Here is a 23321-nt window from a genome sequence, read left to right as displayed (position 1 = left end):
TTGGGGCTGGAGAGAGTTATTAACAATTACAAAAACCTTCAGGCTTCAGCTAAAAAGCAAAAAAAAAAAAAAAAAAAAAAAAAGACATCAGGGAACGCCTACTTGAACATCTTAACTTTATTTGAGGTTCATCCGAAACACTTTAAAGGGTGGCAGGTCTGCGATGACTCCCATTTAATATGACTTTAAACACAGCCACATCCCAGTTAGCGGGTGTGCACACTTGCGCAACCGCATTATTTCAGTTGTTTATTTTAAATTCTCCCTTCAAAAAGATTAAAAAAAATAATAATAATCACTTGAGCTCTACAGGTTGTACGTTACATAAAGTTGAATTTATTTACCTTGGGTGTGTAGACTTTCTATTACCACTGTATCTATCTTTACATAAGTAGTAATTATTTTTAATTCAGTATAATTCGTCATTATTCCCTTAGAAAAGGTGAGTCTGAAATCTTATATTAAAGTCACGATAAGGTCAAACGACTCCACGGCCTTTGGCAACCTTCACCACTGGATCCCTGTTGGGTGTACTTTTAATTTGATTTTTTTTAAAAACAAAAAAAAACATGCCAGAAGTTGTGAGAAACCTCCCTTGCCGATGTGTGTCAGAGCGAGCGATGGTGGTAAGGTGAGAAACTCGTAAGGAAGGACATGAGGGACTATTTATAATACTCTGAAACGGGAGCCCCGAGCATGTGTTTCTGTCTGTCAGGGTGCATGATCGCCTCATGGACACACAGAAAGCTCTTTTCATCGCTCTCGATGCTGTCTTGACCGGACAGGACGTTGCTTGTTTTGTGGTGGTGGTGGTGGTGGTGGGGGGGTTTGACTCACCTCCACATTTTGGGCTCGTAAACTTTTAGCCTTCCTTCAACAACCCCTTTTGGATCTTTTCCTTCTATTCGGATCCTTTCTTTCTTTTCCAGCCTAACTCGCCATCTGCTCTTCTGAGTCCAACTTTTCCTTTTTTTCACCACTTGTTCTCTACTCTTCCTCATTTTCCTCGTGGGAGGCTTTTTGAGGCTATGCTGTCCTCACCCACTGTCATCCTCCAACCTTATGGACTGCCGGTCTATCCGCAGACTACCACATGCTACCCCGGCATAGTACAGGTAAATTCTCATGTGTTGTTTCTGGTCCGTTTAGTTAAAAAGTTAACAAATCAGTTAGGCAGAAAGGAAGCTTTTTTTTTTAACTATACAAAAAATGTGATGAGGCAAATGACCAACCAGAATCATGGTCATTATTGCTTACAATGCCCCCCAAAAGGCTACAAATGTCTCAGTTTTGTTTGTTCAAATTCCAAAATTCAAAGTTTTCGTAACATATTTTGAAACATTACTGTTTTCTTGAGCAAAACTTGTTTCTGCAGAAGATACTTGAGTTAATTAGTCTTCCTTATGAATTCATTTGCTGTGTAAAAGCGACAGCATGCTGTACCTAATCTTTAGTCCACTGTTCTCTGTGTTGCAATGGTGGAGAACCAACAACCCGTGGGCCACAAATGGCCCTCCGGAGCTTTCGATCCGGTCCACCGTACAATTTTAAAAACAAATAAAACCTCAGAATTGTTATTAAAGGACCAAAGCATTTAAAATCCCGTAAGGTGAATACAGATATTTGTTTCTTAATATATTATACATTTAGTTGTAAGATAAATGCTGTAAACCTGTGCAAAGACTGAAAACGATATAGTTCGCATCAGTGGTTATCCGGTACATTTGCAAAGTGAAGTTAACTAGCTAGCTATGCCGAAATGCATCTTCCCTTCGGATAGTCAGCTGGCGTGGACACTTTAGAACGCTTCGTTGCTGGCGGTGAGTGCGCGCATGTCACGTAGAGAACGCGGAAGAGCGAATGAGAAAGAAAGTCCGACATGACAGCCAACATGTGGAAAGTGGCTTCACGCTGGCGTAGCCGCTTTAGAGGGCCTAATTGGTGCGGTGTGGAAGAAACCCTCACTGATGGTGTAGCAGTACACTCGCCTGACTTTGGTGCAGGCAGCGTGGGTTCATTTCCCACTCAGTGACGGTGTGAATGTGGGTGCAAATGGTTGTCTGTGTCTATATGTGCCCTGCGATTGGCTGGCGACCAGTTCAGAGTGTAGTCAGCTGGCGTAGGCTCCAGCGCCCTGCGACCCAAACCAGGATAAGCGGTGTTGAAAATGGATGAATGGATGGAAAAGACCCACGACAATATATTGTATTCCAGCCACCGGAGGCTTTAAGCGGATATATTTTTGTGGCTCAAACGTGTAGTTATATTTTAGTCATAAGAAAGATGCTTGAGGAAGTGGCCTCCATTTTTCCAAGCCGTATTAGAGATATTTGATTGACAGTGGACAGTTGAGCGGGGGATGGTTTCAGCGTATTCAGTAGACACGACCACAGCGCCTGAGAGTGGAGAGAACGGTTAGATTTTTCACGATTTTGAAGCCTCATTTTATATACTTAGTGATTTTTTGGGGGGTAATCATTAAAATTTGGCAGGGTTGTTAACAACACAATTCTCTGTAATGTGTCAAAAAAACAAGACATTTATTTCCCTTTACAGGGACTTTAACCGATTTTAAAACTACAACCCCAATTCCAATGATGTTGGTACGTTGTGTTAAACATAAATAAAAACAGAATACAATGATTTGCGAATCATGTTCAACCTATATTTAATTGAATACACTACAAAGACAAGACATTTAATGTTCAAAGTGATCAACTTGATTGTTTTTAGCAAATAATCATTAACTTAGAATTTTATAGCTGCAACACGTTCCAAAAAAGCTGGGACAGGGTCATGATTACCACTGTGTTACATCACCTTTTCTTTTAACAACATTCAATAAATGTTTGGGAACTGAGGACACTAATTGTTGAAGCTTTGTAGGTGGAATTCTTTTTTGCCACCTATCCCAGTGTGTGTGTGTGTGTGTGTGTGTGTGTGTGTACACGCGCGTGTGCGTGTGTGTGTCTGACATGCCATCAATGCCACAATGCATCTGCAGGCTCCACCTTGTCAGCTGTATTTTTAGGCTGGCTCTCCTGAGCAGATAATCACGGGAGGAGATTCTGTCACCTATCTGGTTTTCTGCAATCAGCTCCTCTTAAAATAGAGGGCGGGAGGGGGTGCTTGCATGTAGATAGTACAAGCAACAGTCTCCAAATATTATTGGCAGAATGTTAGTGGTGATGGTGTTTACTATATTGTGCATGAACTTAACTTTAGCAGTTTAAAATTATTAACAATTTAATTGAATTTGTAAGTTTATTTTGCTTTGCTCGATAAATAATACGTTGTACAGTATCTCTGACTCTATATTGGCTTTTATTTTGTTTTTATTTTATTTGATTACATTTAATGCATTTTGAATTTGATCATTTCACCTGACTAAGTACAATGCATTGGCATGTATGACTGTTATTTTTTTGTAGATTTTAATTTGATTAAATTTAATTGAATTTAATTTAGTTTAATTTAGAGAAACCTGACTAAATATATTGCCATGTTGCTATGTTTTTAGATATTGTTTGTTTATTTTGATAGATAAATAATATATATTGTAGCTCTGAATCAATATTTTGACTTGGTGAACATTTCTCAATTTTTTATTTAATTTTATTTTATTAAATTTAAAAATGAGAATTTGATAGCCCTGACTAAATACATGAGATTGTTAAGATGTTCTTTTAAAATATATTGTTTCTTTATTTTGTTTTGATAGCTAAAATAATTGTAGCTGTGGCGCCATATATTGGAATGTTGAGATTTTGATATAATGTTAGCAAATACATCTGTACATCTGTTAAATTTCAATTGGATAGACCTGACTAAATACAATGTATTGATTTGTTTGGATGCTGTTGTAGATATTTTTATTTAATTATTGAATAATAATAATAACAAGAAGGATAATAAGGATAAGTGGGACAGAGAATGGATGGATGGATGATAATAATATAGTGATAATAATAACCACAATCATAATAATGATCTATAATGTAGGTCTGACACAATATCTTGGTTCTTGAATTATCATTTATTTATTTACAATTATTTAAAAAGCTGGTATTTATGCAAAATGACCAATTTGAGGACTGCACTTTTTAGTAAAGCATTTCATATTTAACAGTACAAAATGTATATAGAAGAGCGTAACTTGAATTTCCCCTTGAAGGCTCATGATGAGATTAAAGACTTTTAAAACTTTATTTGAGGGATCCATTCACACATCTTTAATACCGCTTATCTTACTGTAACTAAGGAGCCGATCGCAGCTGACTTTTGGCAAGAGGCGAGGCCATTCACACTCAGGTTTACAACCCAAGGATAATTTTGAGTCTTAACTTAACCTACTATGCATGTTTTTGGAATGTAGGAGGAAATCGGAATTCCTGCATAAAACCCACGCAAGCACGGGGAGAACATGCAAACCCCACACAGGAAGACCAAGGCCCAGATTTGAACCTCTGAACTGTGAGGTGGATGTGCTAACCAGTTGACCTATTTGAGGGATCATGTCAAAGAAATATTTTCCTACTGTGTCACTTGTGTTTGGAATAAGTCCATTCTATTCTCTACACCGCTTATTCCTGTTCAGGGTGGCGGGGCACTGGAGCCTATCCCAGCTGACTTCGGGCGAAAGGCGGACTACACTCTGAACTGCTCGTCAGTCAGTTGCAGGGCACGTATAGACACGGACAACCATTCACACTCACATTCACACCGTCACTGAGTGGGAACTGTACCCACGCTGCCCGCACCCAAGTCTAGCGAGTGTACCACTCTGCCATCAGTGACCCTTGCAATAAGTCATTTGGCGCATTGTTGAAGAAGGAACAATTGTAAGAAAGGCAGGAAGCAGTTGAGAGAGAAGTGATAAAGTAGCATGATTATCAAACGACAGCTCTCCTTAAAAATGTTAAATCATTTGATTAAAATGCTTTAACAACAATAAGTGAACATGCAGAAGAGAAGATATGGCAATCATAAATAAACACAAGTACATTTTTGTGTACTTACATACACAAGTGAAATGCTTTTACATACAGTGGTGACATGCTCTCACACATTACGGAAAAGCTCTCGTTCACACAAGATATTTTTTCCCCTCTCACCTTCCGAAGTGAAATGCTCTCACACACTACTGTAACGCTCTTATACACACAAGTGAATTTTCATTTCCGCTCACATACGCAAGGGAAATGCTTTTGCATACACTAGTGAAACGCTCTCACACAGTACAAAGTGAAATATTCACCAACACACAAGTGAATTACAGTGGACCCCCGCATACCCGTGGTTCGGCACTCACAGGTTCAACTTTTTTGTAATCATTTTTTCTTCATTTTTCTTTTTGTTTTTTCTTTGTTTTGTTTTTTTGGGGTGGTACCTCCAAAAATGCTTATTGGTGTTTTTTTCCCCTTTTTTTCCCGCTTATTTAAGAGTTTTGCGGGTTTAAAAAAAAGTATCTATATTTTTGTCAATGGAATTATAACGGGCGCCTATCCCCCTGCAAATAGTGGGGGTCTACTGTATTTTACTTCACACACACTGGTGAAATGCTTTTATAGACACTAATGAAACGCTGTCATGCACACGTCTGAACGGTGTATTTCAGTATGTTATGTGATTTCAAGTGAATGAGAGAGCATTTTATTTGTCCATATGAGCAAAAATGAATAAATAAATAAAAACAATTGTCTGTGTGAGAGTGTTTCAGTCGTGTATGTACGAGCATTTCACTTGCGTGTATGAGAGCACCTCAGGAGAGAGTGTGAGAGCTAATCCTGAATTATGTGCCCGACGGCCCCTCCTCGCTCGTCACATCTGCAGTCGGTGTCGTATGCGTGGAAATGTCATGACAGCTGTCCAGGCAGCCACCTGGCCCTAGAGCTGTTGACCTGTGAACCTTGAGCTGACAGCTGAGGTGCTTTGAGAGGTGAAAAAGACAGACAGGACAAGTGAGCATCAAGAGACGAGGGGGGATGGACAACGTGTCTGCACGACTGCTGACTCCGTACGGAGGGAATAAAACCAAGTAGGGCACTGTACTGTATATCACAGTGCAGGATTGTGTTGGTGTCAGGAGAGTCCTGTTCACTTTCAATTGCCACTGTCAATATAATAGCAGTTCATTATTGTGCTTGTAGTTTGCAGAGGTGTTGAATTCAGTGGTGATAAGATTGCGCTAGATTTTTCAAGTAGCTGTACTTCACTTGAGTATTTATTTTTCTGACAGCTGTTGACTTTTACTCCCTCCATTTTAAAACAGATACAATATATGCTAAAATAGGCCAGATGGCATGACGTAAACAAAGACTTAAACAAAGAGAGGTAAAGTCAACCTTAGTTGAGAATTTGATTAATTGAGATCTTGTGGTCTTATAAGGCAGAAAAAACAGGGACAGCCTAGACATGGACAAATGCGACCAAGGTTAACAAAAAAAACAACACACCTACAGTGAAGTATGGTGGTCACAGCATCACGCTTTGGGGATGTTTTTTTTTTTTGTTGTTGGACCTGGGGCCTTAAAAAAGAGAGAAGAAATTATGAACAGTTTCAAATAGGAGTCAGTCTTGGCACAAAACTCTCAGGTTTCTGCTAAAGAAAAAAATATGTCAGGAAAAGCATACTAGAACATCTTAAATTTATTTGGGATTAATACAAGACCCCGTGACCCTAGTGAGGATAAGCGGTAAAGAAAATGGATGGATGGATTAATCCAAGACACTTTAGATGGTGTCAGGCATGTGCTGACTCCCATTTAACATGAGTTTAAATGTGATTGGTTAATTCTGAATTTAGCACATCCCAGTTATAAATTTCAGATTATGTCAGTTTATTATTTTTAATTCCCCTCTCAAAAAAGAAAGAAACATTTTCAATTGGGTTTGGGAGGTCAGAGGTCATATTAATGGTGGAAAAGGTTTGAAATGAATTCTCTTGTACTTCTTTTTTAAATCACAAAAACCTGGCATTTGAACAGGGGTGTGTCGACTTTTTATATCCACTGTAGTTTAAAGCTGTTGTGTTAAACGGTGATATCTACGACAAGTAATAACAACTGTACATATAAATACAGTTTATACACGCTAAGTAGGGTCTTTTGCACTAGTCCAGAAAACTGCAAACCTTGCAAATTGAAGGTGGACAATATATGTCAGAGTCTGTACTTTTTACTTTTACTTAAGTAAATGAGTTGAATACATACTTCTACTTTTACCATACTCTTAATATCTGAACTTCTTTTTAAGCGAGAGTACGTTTGCCCCCTCTGGTAGAATTCCATACGTTGCACCACAATGACAAGTGTCTCTAACATTCTGGTTACCTCGTTTAACTTTGTGAAAAAGTTAAAATGTTAGCAATGTCTCTCAATCTGAATAATTCAGTGCAGTAATACATCAAATCCTCTCAGGCGGCGTTCATCAAAGTGAAGCATGTGTTTGTATATGAAGCGAAATTTGCGGCGCAGTGATTGACAGCCACAGATGAGCACAACTGGTGTGGCAGCCCCCCTGGCCCCTTTCTCCTCCCCTTGTCGCTGTGGCGATCATTTACCGGGATTGGTGCAGGGTTAGCACTTATGGCGCTGTGGGCGGGTGGAGGGCCGCCATTAAAACATGCAGCAGTTGATGATGAGGGGCTCAGAGATCCAGGGGTGTGCGGAAGGGGTAAGACAATGCCTTCACTGTGTTACTATTGTCGACAAATAACCTGATCATTGTGTATTTTTAAAATTTGTAACAATACAAGATTTTGAATGGCTTTTGCTCTTGCATTGACTGAATGACTTTTGACTGTCAATCTAAAATGGGAACTAGAATACGGGTGCAGGAAACTTTGGGGGACATTTTGAAGAGCGATGTGTGGTCTTCACTTGACCACAAAAGTAGCTCAAACAAAGAAATGCCCCAAAATTTTGAGAAAGTGTTGATTCAGCAATTACATTTACATCAAATGGACAATTCAGCAAAATTACTGCTGAGCATTTCCATTCTAAATAAGTTTACATTTGTGGCTCAGTATATACAGTATTTGCTTTCCTTGAAAGAAATGCTTAAAATGTCATTAAAGTTTTAAACTGTTTAAACTAGTTTACATTCGTTGAACCGTGTTGATTTGCGCTCATTAAAACAACTGCTTTAACTTTACAGGTATCTATCTATCTATCTATCTATCTATCTATCTATCTATCTATCTATCTATCTATCTATCTATCTATCTATCTATCTATCTATCTATCTATCTATCTATCTATCTATCTATCTATCTATCTATCTATCTATCTACAGTGGGAGGAAAAAGTATGTGAACCCTTTGGAATTTCTGCATAAATTGGTCATAAAATGTAGTCTGATCTTCATCTAAAGCAGGGATGTCCAAACTTTTTGCTAAGAGGGCCAGATTTGGTCAGATGAAAATGTATGGGGGCCGACCATTCGGCCTGACATTCCTCGAACCATTACCATTGTAAATGAACATGTAAATATGTAACTATATCACTTTGCTGTCTGCAACTAGGTCGATATTGCAAATGAGAATCTGCTTTCAATTGCATTATCAGGATAGTTAAAGGTTAAAATAATAATACATTAAATACAAATGAACTATTTTATGAAAGTTGACTGAATTTTTTTAGAAACATTTATTGATTTTGTTTTAACAAATCACATCCCAGTGCATTTTGACAAATAATAGTATAGTGACTATTTGACAAAACTGTGGTTTGATCATCACAAAAAAATTAATTTACTGAGACTCGTAGCTCGCCTTTGTAGAATTTTCATTTGAGTCACAGGCTATTGTGAAAAAGCGCTGCTGTGCTATCAAAACAGCTTCCAGTGGCTTCAGTTTTTCGGCACGTTTGTTCGCCGTTAGCTTGTCGTAGTTAGCATGTTTCGTCTGGTAGTGCCTCTTAATATTAAATTCTTTGAAAACAGCCACAGTCTCTTGGCAAATTAGGCAGACAGAGTTGTGTCGTATGTCAGTGAAAAAATCCACTTGTCCTGGACACGGCGGCCCGCGTTGTCAACTTTCCTCTTTTTAGTTTCAGTTGCCATTTTAGAAATGGGCTAAAAACATACCACAGGTCACGCGACAAGAGTGCAGCCACAGGTCTACTGCCACCCTCTGTTGAAATATAAAATGGCTTTTTTTTGTATGTGTGTATTGTTTACTGTGATAAACTCTGCTGGCGGGCCACATATTATTGATTTTATGACATGATGCTTCGGGCCGGAGGAAATTTGGACACGGGCCGGATTTGGCCCGCGGGCCGGACTTTGGGCATGCCTGATCTAAAGCATAAGAATAAACAAACTGAATCAGCTTAAACTGATACCAGACGAACAATTACACTATATGTTTTCATATTTATATTGAAAATAACGTAAACATTCACAGGACCGCAAGGAAAAAGTAAGTGAACCTGTGGATTTAATAAGTGGTTGACCCTCCTTTGGCATCAGCAACCTCAACCAAACGTTTCCTGTCGATCAGACGTGCACAGTGATCAGGATGAATTTTGGACCGTTCCCCTTTACAAAACTATTGCAGTTCAGCAAGATTTCTCTTTGTCACCTCAAACATTTCCTCCCTGCTCTCCTTCTTCTCAGGGGGGCCCCACTCAGGAGGCAGGCCCCGGCGGCGCCGACCCCGCCCTGCCTCAAGTTTACGCCGCTGCCCCCTCCTACCCAGCCCCGGGTCAAGGGCCCCCGACGTCCGCTGGGAGGCTGCTGGATTTTAGCTCGGCGCACCCGAGTTCCGAGTACCCCGAGCACGCCCAGCTCAGGGTGTATCAGGGCCCTCAGCTGGAGGGGGCCGAGCCTCTGGCGACCATCAACACGGTAAGCACCACAAGGAATGGAAGTCACATGATGACAAGACTGTGAAAAGCATTTACAATATTCCGTATCCTCGATATCCAGCTGAAGGTCCTTATACTAGTATGCTCTTTGTCGTCACTAGTAAGACAATTCAAGTATTCAGTACACTAGTAAAATGATTAGGGCACACTAGTATGTTACTAGTAAAAAAAAAATCCCACTTTTATATGACATTTCTGGACACTCGTAGGACAACTACATGTTCCTAGTGAGGCAAAACTGTGCGCTAGTTTATATCTGTGTCCTACTAGTACTACTAGTGAAGTGCTAGATGTTCACTAGTAGGCAGGTTCCATGCACTAGTAGCCTCCCTATCAAGAATATTGATAAATTCAGTGTGAGTGTCTGGGTGTAAGTTGTGGCCTACAGCAGTTTATTCCACGACATCCTACCACTACTGGATGACATTTATGCACAGTAGTAGGACAACTTAGACGTTAATAGTGAAGCAAAACTACTAATGGGCATTTTGGTGCAACTAGTAGGGTCCAAGGGTCTAGTAGTGTGTGACACATGTATTGTAGTTTTCCCTAGTGGTGTTACTAGTGTTGCATAGTGGTTCACTTGTAAGGTTTAATTGCGTACTAGTAGGCCAAACGTGGCAGTGGTAGTAGAAAAAAAAAGTAGGACAGTGATTCTACTAGTAGGTCGTACTAGTGTGTCGAATTGTCATAAGTACAAAGTGCGTACTAGTACATGGATCTTGAGCTGGATATCAAGGATATTAAATACATTATCAAAGGGCTTTCCATAAAATAAATGTTTGTGGGTTAATGTGCTAATTATATTCATCCTATCAGAGGCCCACCTTCTAATTTAAGAGACCCCCCCCCCCCCCCCCCCCTCGCCGCACCTTTGCATCCTTTTATGGGAAAACCGCTGACACTCAGTAAGGGCGACAGCTGAGAGTGTTGTTGAAAATAAATCCCCTCTTCACTGGGGCTCTTTTTTAACTGCCAATAAAACAGATTAGCTTTCATAGAATGAAGAAGTGAACGCCTGTGCTGATATTGTGTGAAGGTCCTTTCATACGCAGGCTAGCGAACGTGTAAAAGACGTGATCTTCACCTGTCGTCCCCATTTAGAAATGTAGCGAAAGAAGACAAACAGACTTGTAATTGGTGACATACAGTAACACTTTGTCATCCACTTGTGGTACAGTGGGACTTCTGAAGCCCAATGCTCCAAAAGTGAGCCTCTAAAACAGGGGTGGGCAAACTTTTGTACTCAAGGGCCAAGTCAGGTCATTCGTTGAAAAAGTAGAAAAAAAAAGTTTAAATGTTTATGCAAAATTGACTAATAAAGTAATAATTCCCATTTTTCATTTTATTATTTAAAATGAATTGTATTATAATTAATTAAACTGATTGTTCAATCAAATCAAATGTTGACTGTATACTGTATGTCAAATTGGTTAATTGATGTATTGTTAATATTTGTATAAAGTAACTGGAAAATAAATTCATGCAAAAAAAAATAAATACTGAAGGACTTTTTATAATGTAAATGGTCAGTGGGCCAACAGCGATACCATTTTCTGGAAAAATAATAAATGAAACTCAAAAGTAAAGCAAAAATTAGAGTTGGTAGATTTCAGCTGAGTAAACATTGTAAGAAGGGATGTGCAAACTTTTGTGCTCAAGGGCCACATTTGATTTTTAAATTGGACAGAGGAGCCAGGTCATTCATAGATGAGGTCAAAATATGTAAAATTGTTTATTGTAAATAATAAAATCACAATTCATGCACATTTAAATATGATCTATAATAGATTTAGTTGTAACCAACACTTGAATGTTTTTTTCAAAAAACTTATTTTACTATACTTTATGATTTTATTATTTACAATAAATCAATTAACACATTATTTAATGAGAAAAATCATATTTTTAAGTTATTTTAGAAAAAAAACACTAATTATATAGAATGTAAATGTAAGGTAAATGCTCAGTGGGCCGGATTATGGCCCATTCTTTGCTTCTATGTATTGTCTGTCCTTGTTCTTCCTCTTGGCGGTGAGCAAAGCAGCTTAATGGCTCATTACTGCCACCAACTGATATTGTCCTCCCACTTCAAGGAAACCAATGTGAATTGATGGTGGCCGGATGTTGTGAAGTTTGATGACACCATCTAGTGGTGGGTGTCAGAAGCGCAGTCGTGCCTCAAGCTTTTGTTCGTATTTCAAGACAAAAAAAATCCTCCAAGGGACGGCTCGTATCTAAAAAAATAAACCCTTGTAAGTAAAGGCACTCGTATTTCAAAGAGCCACTATACTTTATTTTTGATAAATTTAGTTTAATTATACATTCATTATACAGCAATTAACCTCTACTTGTACAACAGCTAAGAATGTCAAAATGTTACTTTGAGCCCAGAAGAAAATTCATTGAGTTGCCATTTTTTCCAATGTGAAACATTGCTTTTGAAATGAGAACAACTTCAAACCGCGTCATCGAACACATTGGTTTTCTCTTTGGCAATTCCACTGTATATAGTGGCTTGGTGCTTTGCAAATATAAAAGCAAATAAACACATATATTGATAGTAGTGAGTTCTATTTGCATTTGTGTTCATGTGTCAATGTTTTCACTATATTCATCATTCATTCTTGACTGTTTTGTCTGCAAGTGGTTCTTATGAAACAATTTTCACAAATTTCACAAGGCTCCATGGTTTTATAGTTATGTTATTTATTTATCTGGATTACGGTGCCTTACGGCATTATTTAAGTTCTTACTTCCTTATATTTGTAGCCAGATGTTTCAGTTTTAATTTCTCATTGAACTACAAGAATGTATCACCATGACATCTAACACAAGTGCTTTATCTACATTTGTGCTTCCATAGTGCGGTTGTACACAACAGCAAACAAACATATTGTTAAATGAATACCCATCTGACAGTGTTATTCAAACCTTTCCTCATATTACTCTTCCATCCATCCATCCATTTTCTGAGCCGCTTCTCCTCACTAGGGTCGCGGGCGTGCTGGAGCCTATCCCAGCTGTCATCGGGCAGGAGGCGGGGTACACCCTGAACTGGTTGCCAGCCAATCGCAGGGCACCATATTACTCTTATATTCTTTAATTTATCATACGTATTATGAACTCACCAAAGCCTGACTTGATACAGTTCTTTTATTGAGTCTCTTTCATGAAATGACTCAAATATGTGTTAACATATCAACAGTGTTCTATTTTTGTGCTTTCATGACTCAGAATGTCCCATCAGGATCATGTGTTAAACTGAGATGTCTAAAGGTGCATTTAAGACTGCTGGGAATTTTTTACAGCAAGTCCCACCAAAACAAACAGTTCTCCAAGTAGCACATCTTGACCAACGTTAAAATATAGTTGCTTTATCGTAAGCCAGTTTTATTGTAAGCCACTGTAGCGCTTATATATATAAATATAGCACAAAAAAAACTACACTTGAATAAAAACTCGATTAAAATCTATTCCACACAGTTTTAACAAAAATATACCTAAATTAAAGTTTAAAAGCAAAAACTTCTTCAAGAATAAATGTAAAACTTCACACTTGTTTTGAATGCAACATACCGAAAGAGCACCTGTTAGCTATAAGAAGACATACACATATACTAAATACTCTCGTGCATCTGTGATGTCTCCTTCTTCTTCTTCTCCTAAATAATCTTTTGTGTGGCCCCGTATATTTTATGACTATAGAGCCCCCCCCGTCCCCCCCACGCCCCGCCCCACCACACCCCCAGACACACAAGGCTCCATGCTGGGAGAAAGTTGAGGCGCCGCCATGGAAAAGGGGGAGGGGGGGTGAAAAGGGGACGCAGACCAGATGATCCCCACCCTCTCTCCCACTCCGAAATATCACAACACAGGTCCAGAACAAAATTCTGCATCGTGACATGACACCACCAAACCAGCTCAACCCTTGCTCCCCCCAACCCCTACCTCGCCCCCTGCACTCCGCCCCCACAGTGGTGTGTGTGTGTGTGTGTGTGTGTGCGTGCGTGCGTGTGCTTTTTCTGAAACAGCCTGTCATGTCGCAAGATGAATACCTAACCAATGTCCAAATAAAGTAGTCGTACATTGATTGGTATCAAGGAAGTGATACATCTCAACTGAGAGACAAGCTTTGTATGTTGGGGAGGAGCCAGGTTAGCCTGGGTTGTTAATGGAAGTCTTTGTTACATGTGCATTTACAGTATATGTGCACTTGTGGCGCACGTTTTGAAAATAAAATCATCTGTAAGCCGATTATTTAAATGGGTGATGTTGCAAGATGAGTTTAAAATGTTTGTGGTATTTTTACAGTTTAAACTATTATTAAAGCAGTTATAGACATTTTTGATGGGGCGTCAATTCGTCGTGGCTTTTCACTATTATAATTATTGCATTATAATTATATATAATAGCAGGGGATTACTGTACATACATTATAATTCACTGATTTCAGGGGGAAAAAACGACAAAATGAATGCAACACACATAACAGGAGTCTTGATAATGTAATTGCTTTGTGGGCCATAATTCTTAGTGTTGGTGTGTTAGTGTGTGTGTGTGTGTGTGTGTGTGTGTGCGTGTGTCTTCTCCTCCTCTCCTCTCCCACCCACCCTCAAGCATATTAATGATGACACTTTACCTTTAACCCTTGGCAGAAAAGCAGCACCTTGACCTCAGACTGACCTCGTTTGGAACGTTCAGTTGTGCTCTTTTTTTCTTTGTGTCTCTTGTTTTTTGGGGGTTGTTCTTTAAAGCTTTCTCCCGCTTCATTTTTTTCCCTCTGTGCTACATACAGGCCTCACTGGAAAGCTAATAATACCCTCTTGTGCGTATACATTTTGAATGCATTTATTTGCACCCTCCCTCACTGCGCAAGTTTGAACTCATTCACTTTGTGTATATACAAATGATTTCCCCAACACATTGATGCACACACTCAATCTGAGCGCACATTAGCATCGTGGTGCATTGTGAGACAGTGAATGTTTCTTTGTTTTCCTTTCTTTACTTCTGGTATTGTGTTGCATGGAGCAGTTCAAAACAGATGGATTCCCCCCCCCCCCCCTCCCCCCCAGCATTGCTGTAGTTGTACAGTATGTCTCAGCTGCTTGGGTAGACTGATAAACTGTATTAGAGCCTTCTTGAAGCCGTTTTGTTTGTTTTGATTTTTATTATTCTTAGGCCAAATAAGTTTCCAAGTATACGAGACAAATGGGCATTTTTACATTTGGAGTTATCATAAGTGGCATGGCAGCAAGTTGGATGACTCGCCATAAAACACTCAAGTCTAATAACCCAGCTCCACACACTCTGATCTAGATCATATGTCCCCCCGGAATTGACTGAAAATTCAGCACCCTTTGGTAGGCATGTCTATCTTGAGTAGACAAACTAAAAAGTCTAAAGAAGCCATCATCCAAAATACAGAGGAAGCCTGCCGTCTTGGTTTGTAGTGGCCATTTTGGCTTGGTTACTCAGCTCCACAAAGTCAGAGGTTGATCGAAAGTCCCCTTGTAATTCAGCACCCACAGTGTGGAATTTGGCAGGCGAGTCCATCATAAGTGGACCCACATAAAAACGTCTAAAGAAGCAGTGCTCGAAAATACACAGATGGCTGATATTTTGGGTTCAAGCTGTATTTTTGGCCATCCTTGAAAACTTGACATCTGCAATCAATTTTGTCCAATTCAAACCAGACGGATGACACAAAATGTTGGAATAGTTGATTTTTCGTCATTGTGTGTGGCGGAGCATGGCGGCAAAATTTGATGATGGTATTTTCTTATTCACAATTAGGCATTTTACCAGCAGTACAGTTAGTAGGTGTACTTTTCTACAAGCATGTCTTGAGACACTAAAACGGGAACCCCCCCCCCCATGCCCCCTTCCTGTCACGCCTCCTCACATTTGCCTGAGAGGGATCACTGGTTGCGGAATGCTCTTTGGTTTGGATCACCTGACCTGGTGGAAATGTCTTGTCTAATGTTTTGCGATGCCTTGTAGACAACCAGGAAGTGATCAAATGCCCACCACCCACATCCGTCCTTGCACTTCCTCTCACAAGCTCTCTTTTTCCACCTGTTTCCCCTTTCTTTTTTTTTTGGTCCGTTGTCCTTCTTTGGCCCATAGGAGGAAGCATTGGCCCCCGTGACCTCAGACCCCCAAGCTCTGAGCGCATCTGTGACATCTGGCGGCAGCGGGGGGAATGGGAGTGATGACGAGGGGTCCGGTAAGGCCCAGCCTAAACGCCTCCACGTGTCAAACATCCCATTTCGCTTCCGGGACCCTGACCTCCGGCAGATGTTTGGGGTACGGACTTGTATACAGTATATATAATGCGGTGAAAACGTATTTGCCCACTTCCTAATTGCTGATTTCCTTTTTTTCCCAATCACACTTAAATGTGTCACGTCATCAAGACAATTTTAATATCTCACAAAGACAACCCAAGTGGATAGAAAAGGCAGTCTTTAAATGAAAATCTTTAAAAATGGTGAAAAAAGTGATTGTGTTTTTGGACAGCTGTTTTCGATTTCATTGGCCATACACTGGCCTGATTACGGCCAGTTTTGTTGAATTAAGAAATCACGTAGTAGGCTGCAAGATGTCAAAAAGCAATGCATCAAGCCACAATCCAAATAAATTCAAGTGCAAATAAAAAAAGTGATTCAAATCAATCAGTCTGGAAAAGGTTATAGAGCCTCAAGCTAACCACAAATGAACAAAACTGGGAACAGTGGTGAACCTTCCCCGGTGTGGTCTTCCAACCAAAAATGACTCTACGAGTGCAACAACGACGAGTCATCCAGGAGGTTACAAAAGAACTCAGAGGGGCAATATCAGGTGTCACTTGCCACTCAACGATAGGGAAGACGGAAATCACGGCTGACAAAACCAAACACAATCGCTTGTCTCATATTTCCCAAAAACATCTTGATGATCCACAAGACTTTTGGAGAAGTGTTCTGTCTACTGACAAGACAAAATCCCTCCACAGCGATGCGCAAGACTCATCACCAGTTACGCAAACGCCTGATTTCAGTTGCAAGCGTAATATATGTGCAAAACAAAATCGGAAATCAGGATGGAGCATATACGTTTTCATGGCACTGTAAATAACAACAACCATCATATTTACACTCAGCATCATTGTAATACAAATCTATCTTCCAGCAATTTGGAAAGATCCTGGATGTAGAGATTATCTTCAATGAAAGGGGGTCAAAGGTAAGCATCAGGGAATTGAAAAGCACTCGATTAAGATGTAAATTGGAGATATTAACAAAACTCCCACTAACTGTATATGCACATGCAGGGATTTGGGTTCGTCACTTTCGAGAGCGCAGCCGAGGCTGACCGAGCACGAGAGAAACTGAATGGCACAATTGTGGAAGGGAGGAAGATTGAGGTGAGATATGCCACCGGTTTCCATAGCAACAAGTCACTGGATGGACAGGATAAGGGATATTCATTTTTAGTCATGGCGAGAACCCAAACATTGGTGACTTCCTAAGGAAAAAAAGATGATGCCTGTATATATTTTTGTATTTGTCAGTTGTATCTATTTATTTATTTATTTATTTATTTGCCTCTTCAGGTCAATAATGCCACTGCAAGGGTAGTTACCAAAAAGCCACAAACACCGCTTGTGAATGGTGACCTTTCAAGTAAGACACAACTTCATCAATGATTGCTCGTATTTCTCAGCTGTAAATGTGTTCTCGTCTGTGCAGCTTCTGGGTGGAAAATCAACCCTGTCATGGGAGCCATGTACGCACCGGAACTTTACACGGGTCAGTAAACACAGTATAACGCAATACAATACAGCAAAGCAACAACTGACTTGTTTCTAATCCAGCTGCCTCTTCTCGTCATACAGTCGCCGGTTTCCCGTACCCGGTGGCGGCGCCCGCTCTGGCCTACCGCGGCTCAGCGCTGAGGGGTCGGGGTCGGACCGTCTATAACGCCATCCGCTCCGCGGCCGCCACTCCTGCTGCTGTGCCCGCCTACCCCGGGTAAAGACATGCATATGAGTTTGGCATGGTGGCACAGGATGTAAACTACAATCTGGATTGTTTCCACCCTCAATGTCAGCTTCAGAATTACTCCCTATACACTAACTGAAATAGACCGAGGAGAACTAAAGTCAACTACATTTATGTGAATGCAACTGAACTGGATTGGACTGTTCATAATATGGTCCCTTTGGACTATTCTTTGCCCAACCCTGTTCTAGTCGCTAATGAAGTATCATAAAGAGCAGGCGCCCAACGTGGGTCTCATGCTCTACCAACTGAGCTAGCTGGGCTTGTGAAAAGACCCCCGACATGTGTTGTGTTTCCAAATACATGAAATTAAACGGCTGAATTGTTGACAGCTTAAACCTTTTTCACCTTCTCAACTGGCCAGACTTTTTGGGCGGGGCTGTACTGAGCTCGAATTTACTAAACTAAAGTAAAACAAATTAACACACTGGGCAAGACTGGACTAAATTGGACTGGATTGGACTGAGCAGTACTAAACTTAACTGAACTGAGTTGGACTAAACTGGACTGGACTAAACTCAGCTTGCTTGGGCTAAACTGGGCTAGACTAGACTGGCCAAAACTGGATTGGATAGGACTAAGGAACACTCAAATTAAACTGAGCTCAGTTCTCCCCTCGACGAAATCTATCTTGATTGTATTTAATTAAGTGATTCTTTCATGTACCACGGGAGGGTAGCCTGTGTACCACACTTTGAGAATCATTGGACTAAGCTGAAGTAAACTGAACTGAGCTAGACTAAATTGGACTGGACTCAACTGGACTGGATTGGACTGACTAGGACTAAACTGAACTGAGCTGGACTAAACTAAGGTAAACTACATTGAACTGAGCTGGTCTAAACCAGTGCCGTTGAACTGAACTGTACTGGGAGCATGCTGCAACAATTCCATTATGTTTTCCACGTTTTCTTATCAGAGTTCTGTATCAGGATGGTCTCTATGGAGCAGAAGTCTATGTAAGTCACTACACTCATATCCCTGGCATAGCTTTGGTCATTGGTAACATGATGTTCCCCTTCAGGGAGGTTATCCTGCTGCGTACAGGGTGGCTCAGTCAGCATCTGCTGCTGCTGCAACATACAGTGACGGGTAGGTAGAAATTTCATAGAAAACCTTCTTCAACCTGGAACTCCCATTATGGCAATTGTATATACTATGGACCACCGCTATACTGTTTAATAGAGAAAATCCGCTGATGACTGACATCCATTGTAATTTCATGGGGAATGTTGGTTTTTTTAAACCTCAGAAATTCTTGAATAAGTAGGGATAAACCACCAGCAAGTGTTTTCGGGGTTGCCCGAAAAACAAAAACAAAAAGAAAAATGGAAAAAAAGAAAAACAAAATGGAAAACAAAATAGATTTCTTTTTTTTTTTCTTACAAAGAAAATCTTCAGCTCGGTGAATATGCGGGGTGCCGTATGCAGGGGCCCACTATATAATAATATAGTATATAATATTTACATATTGTGATGATGTCACTAGATATGGCCGCGTGTACACCACAGCCGCAGACCCCTATCACCACTCGGTGGGACCAACAACCACATATGGCGTTGGTACTGTGGTGAGTACACACACACACACACACACACACACACACACACCAACAACAATTGAAAATTTTACTTTATTTGAATGTGTTTTTTCAGATTAGACAGAGATTTTGTTTTAATTCCAGATGGTCGTGGTTGCTTATTTCATACCTGTAGCAAAAATACAAAAAAATAATAATAATCTTAAATAGGATGGATGGGGGAATATCTTGCATCTCCGAATGTTATGTCATCATTGCGCTCCCTGCTTCAAACTGTTCATTACCATGCACAGTTGAAGTTTAAATATAAAACAAAGAGAATGAACTCTTTTGTGTTTTACGAAAGTCCACTAGCTTAATGCTAACACACAATGCAAAACGCCAAAGACGGCCTAACGAAACTAGCACCGATGTTGCTGTTGTTATAAGCTTGACAGCCACCCATATTTGAAAACAAACGGTGCAACAAAACATGTAGACAGACACTATAACATTACTCCCAGGCATATATTCTTTGTTCTCTGCAAAAAAAAAAAAAACTCATATTACTGCAGCGTACGCAGTCAAAATGCTTCGTGTATTATTTGTCTTTATTATACTCCCCACTGGTGCCAAAGGCACGCACACCTGAAAGAGCATAATGTCAATGGGCATTGAACTATGAAATCATGGTGCACAAACGTTAAATCCTTTACATTCTATTTAATTACATTACTGTTTTATGTTTTTATAAAACACAATGCTATTCCTCTTCTAGAACATGGTGCAAACATTTTTGTTAAACTGGATTGGACTTTTATATATAGGCACATCTCAATAAATTAGACTAGTGTCATAAGTTTCATATAGTTAGGTAGTTCAATTCAAAAAGTGAAAGTCATTATAGAGATGCACTAAATATTACAGTTTCTTTTAATATATATGTGTAGTTTGATTATAGCTTACATCAAACTAAAACCCAAAATTCACATAACAATCAAGAAACAATGAAAATGATTAATGGTAGATGATTAATTAATTGTAGATGTAAATGTAGAAATTAGGCCTTCTGAAAAGTATTTTTTAATAATGTATCAGTACTGAAATGAATGAACTTATGTGCCATATTCTACTTTATTGAGCTGTATCTGGAGTACTTTGTTACTTCCCACCACTGATTGGCTCTCACCACTTCCTGCGACGCATTCACAGGCCAGTTTGTACAGAGGAGGATACAACCGCTTCACTCCCTACTGATGCGAGCCACTGTGACCTGGATGCTGCACACAGGAAGTGACTGGACAGACCTGAAGTTGTAAATATTGTGTACTATACTGTTCTCCATGCCAACTCATGCCCAGCGCATGCATTGCATTATTTATGTATTATACAAGTGAACTTCAAAGGAGGACTCATGTTGCTAGAACACCGCTTTGGGAGATATCCGGATCTTTTTTCACAGGTCAAACTGTACAACATTTTCACACGTTTGGATGATGTCTCTATTTAAGTGTGTGCGTTGTGTGTGTGTGACACAAGTGTGACACTGCTTTCACAATGACTTTTTGGCCCCTTGCAGAGTTGACTGGATTTGATTGGGGTTTCATTTTATTTTTTTTTCCCAACAAACTACCTCTTTTCTTTTAGCTTTTCTTTCTGATCTCGCTGTGTGTGATGTTTACCTCTTAATAAAACTCTTTTCATCTTGCTTTCTTCTACAATGCTTTTTTTTCCCGTCTCAGATTCCACTTGTGTGGTTGTCCTTTGTTTGCATTTCCTGAAAAAATTAGGCCTTATTGACCTTTCAATCAACTAGGCTCATATTGAAACTGAAGCCTTTTGTTGAAAATTATTTTCTCATCTTTATTACTTCGAACATGGCTTACTTCTGGTCTGTTATGGCTTCTACTTCTTTCCTATGTAGAAAATACAATATTACGGGGTTTAATTACTATTTATTACTTCCCTGTTTTAGTTTTTCTAGATTTGTATCTGTTTTGCTTGCCCTTAACTGTCTCTGGCTTAGTTCTTTTGCATGATGCTTCACTCTGCTTTTCTCAGATTGAGTCCTCTGCTTAGCTGCTTCATATTTCTGTTTCTATTTTCCTTTTTGCTTGCTGTTTTCTGCATCTCGTTTCTCTTTGACTTGGTTTCTGTATTTCTACGCTTCTTTTGCAGCCTTTCTTTTTGCTCCTCAGCTTTTTTTTTTGTAGTTGTGCTTAACATTTATAAAGCTAAGCCTTTTGAAAGATGACCACAGGTGTACTACCAGTCAAGTTTGGACACTAATACTATTGAATGAGAAACTGTGTCCAAACCTTTGACTGGTAGTGTAGCTTCCTTAGTAGTTCATATATTCAGTGGTGCCTTGAGAAACGAGTGACCCGATTTGTTTTTCGATAGGAGCTGTCGATCGGCCTAGTTTTTGCTTTGACTTACTGTAGTTTGGCATAGTGAAAAAATATTTTAAACAGAGGCTTCGAGATGTTTAATGTCACTCCTAATTAAGGTTCACTGCCCAACTAATCAAAAAACAGAGATGTACAGTTTTTAACACAGCCACATAACTTTGCCTTTTAAGTTTGCTTGCTTAATGCTGACAAATAATGACAAGTCAAAGATTAACGAATAGCATCTGTGGCAATTATAACCCTTTAAGGCAGTGATTCCCAAACTTTCTCTGATGGGCGCTCCGTTGCTTCATAAGTCATTTATGCGGGGGGGAAACAGGACATACATACACATTTTGCTTTCAGTCCACTGTAGTTTGTCACACATTGTAATAATTACAATGTCTGAAATAAATTGCAATGGACATATTACAATGTAATTAATACAAACTAAATAAAATTAAAAAAATAAAACTGCCATAAACTGCAGGTTGTAATAAGCGTAATTGTTTTCAAGCACCTAAACTGTAATTCTGTTCAGTGTAACGTTTCTTTTAATATTCAACATTGCTATTAATGCAGTGTTTTCATTCATTCGTCCCCCCGAAATTGCTCGTTTCAGTTTTTATAAAACATATTATAGTTGTTTTCCAATTTCTAAGGGGAAAGATGATTTGAAATTTGAAAGTGTTTTGCGTTAACAGAATTAAACTCGTATCTCAAAGCACAACTGTATATCTTCTGTCCAGGTAGTTAAGATTTTTTTTTCAACTTGTGCAGTTTAAACTTTGCTTTCCTTCTTTCTGATTGCATCTTTTTTTTTGTGTTGCCTTATTTTTTCCCTTCTTAAACTCTGTCCAACTTTTCATGTACAGTGCTGTGAAGAAGTATTGGCCCCCTTCTCAAAATTCTTAATATTTTTGCAGTTTCCCCCACTTTAATGCTTAAGATCATCAAACAAATGTAAATATCAAACAAGTATAACCTAAGTGAACTTAAGATGTTTTTAAATGGTGATTTCATTTATTATGGAAAGAAAAATTACTCGGTTACCTGGCCCTGTGTAAAAAAGTAATGGCCCCCCTAAACCTAATGGCACTGTGTAAAAAAAGTAAACTAAACCTTAAACCTAACGACTGGTTGGACCATCCTCAGCAACAACTGAGATCAAGCAATTTCCATAACTGCCAATGAGACTTTCACATCTTTGTGGAGATATTTAGACTCTCTCTTCCTTGCAGATGTGCTTGAATTCAGCAAAAATTTTGTGCTTTCGAGCATGAATGAATGAATTAACCAATAATTGTGATTAACCACAATTAATTTGAGGGTAATTACTTTTTCAAACAGGGCCAGATAACTTCCATCCATCCATCCATTTTCTGAGCTGCTTCTCCTCACTAGGGTCGCGGGCGTGCTGGAGCCTATCCCAGCTGTCATCAGGCAGGAGGCGGGGTACACCCTGAACTGGTTGCCAGCCAATCGCAGGGCACA

At 39.5% G+C, this 23321-nt stretch overlaps 1 protein-coding gene across 1 annotated transcript; it reads left to right on the top strand.

The window, feature by feature from the left end:
- The first annotated feature begins 719 nt into the window (after positions 1–719).
- On the top strand, positions 720–21000 carry rbfox1l (RNA binding fox-1 homolog 1, like). The gene is made up of 12 exons (XM_061775664.1): positions 720–1115; positions 9619–9849; positions 16002–16181; positions 17046–17099; positions 17188–17280; positions 17470–17539; positions 17606–17665; positions 17752–17887; positions 18837–18876; positions 18942–19009; positions 19407–19488; positions 20650–21000. The coding sequence occupies exons 1-12, from the start codon at positions 1029–1031 to the stop codon at positions 20692–20694; spliced, it is 1146 nt and encodes a 381-aa protein (XP_061631648.1). The 5' UTR covers positions 720–1028; the 3' UTR covers positions 20695–21000.
- The last annotated feature ends 2321 nt before the right edge of the window (positions 21001–23321 follow it).

This window comes from Phyllopteryx taeniolatus, chromosome 6 (genome assembly GCF_024500385.1).
Source record: "Phyllopteryx taeniolatus isolate TA_2022b chromosome 6, UOR_Ptae_1.2, whole genome shotgun sequence".
Classification (NCBI taxonomy): domain Eukaryota; kingdom Metazoa; phylum Chordata; class Actinopteri; order Syngnathiformes; family Syngnathidae; genus Phyllopteryx; species Phyllopteryx taeniolatus.
This window is presented reverse-complemented; position numbering and strand designations above follow the sequence as displayed.

What these genes read in the sequence shown, in the direction of transcription:
- rbfox1l (XM_061775664.1), top strand. Translation starts at nt 1,029, where the DNA reads ATGCTGTCCTCACCCACTGTCATCCTCCAACCTTATGGACTGCCGGTC. An exon ending in GCTACCCCGGCATAGTACAG is followed by an intron (nt 1,116 to 9,618) that starts GTAAATTCTCAT and finishes CCTTCTTCTCAG; the next exon opens with GGGGGCCCCACTCAGGAGGC. An exon ending in CTCTGGCGACCATCAACACG is followed by an intron (nt 9,850 to 16,001) that starts GTAAGCACCACA and finishes TTTGGCCCATAG; the next exon opens with GAGGAAGCATTGGCCCCCGT.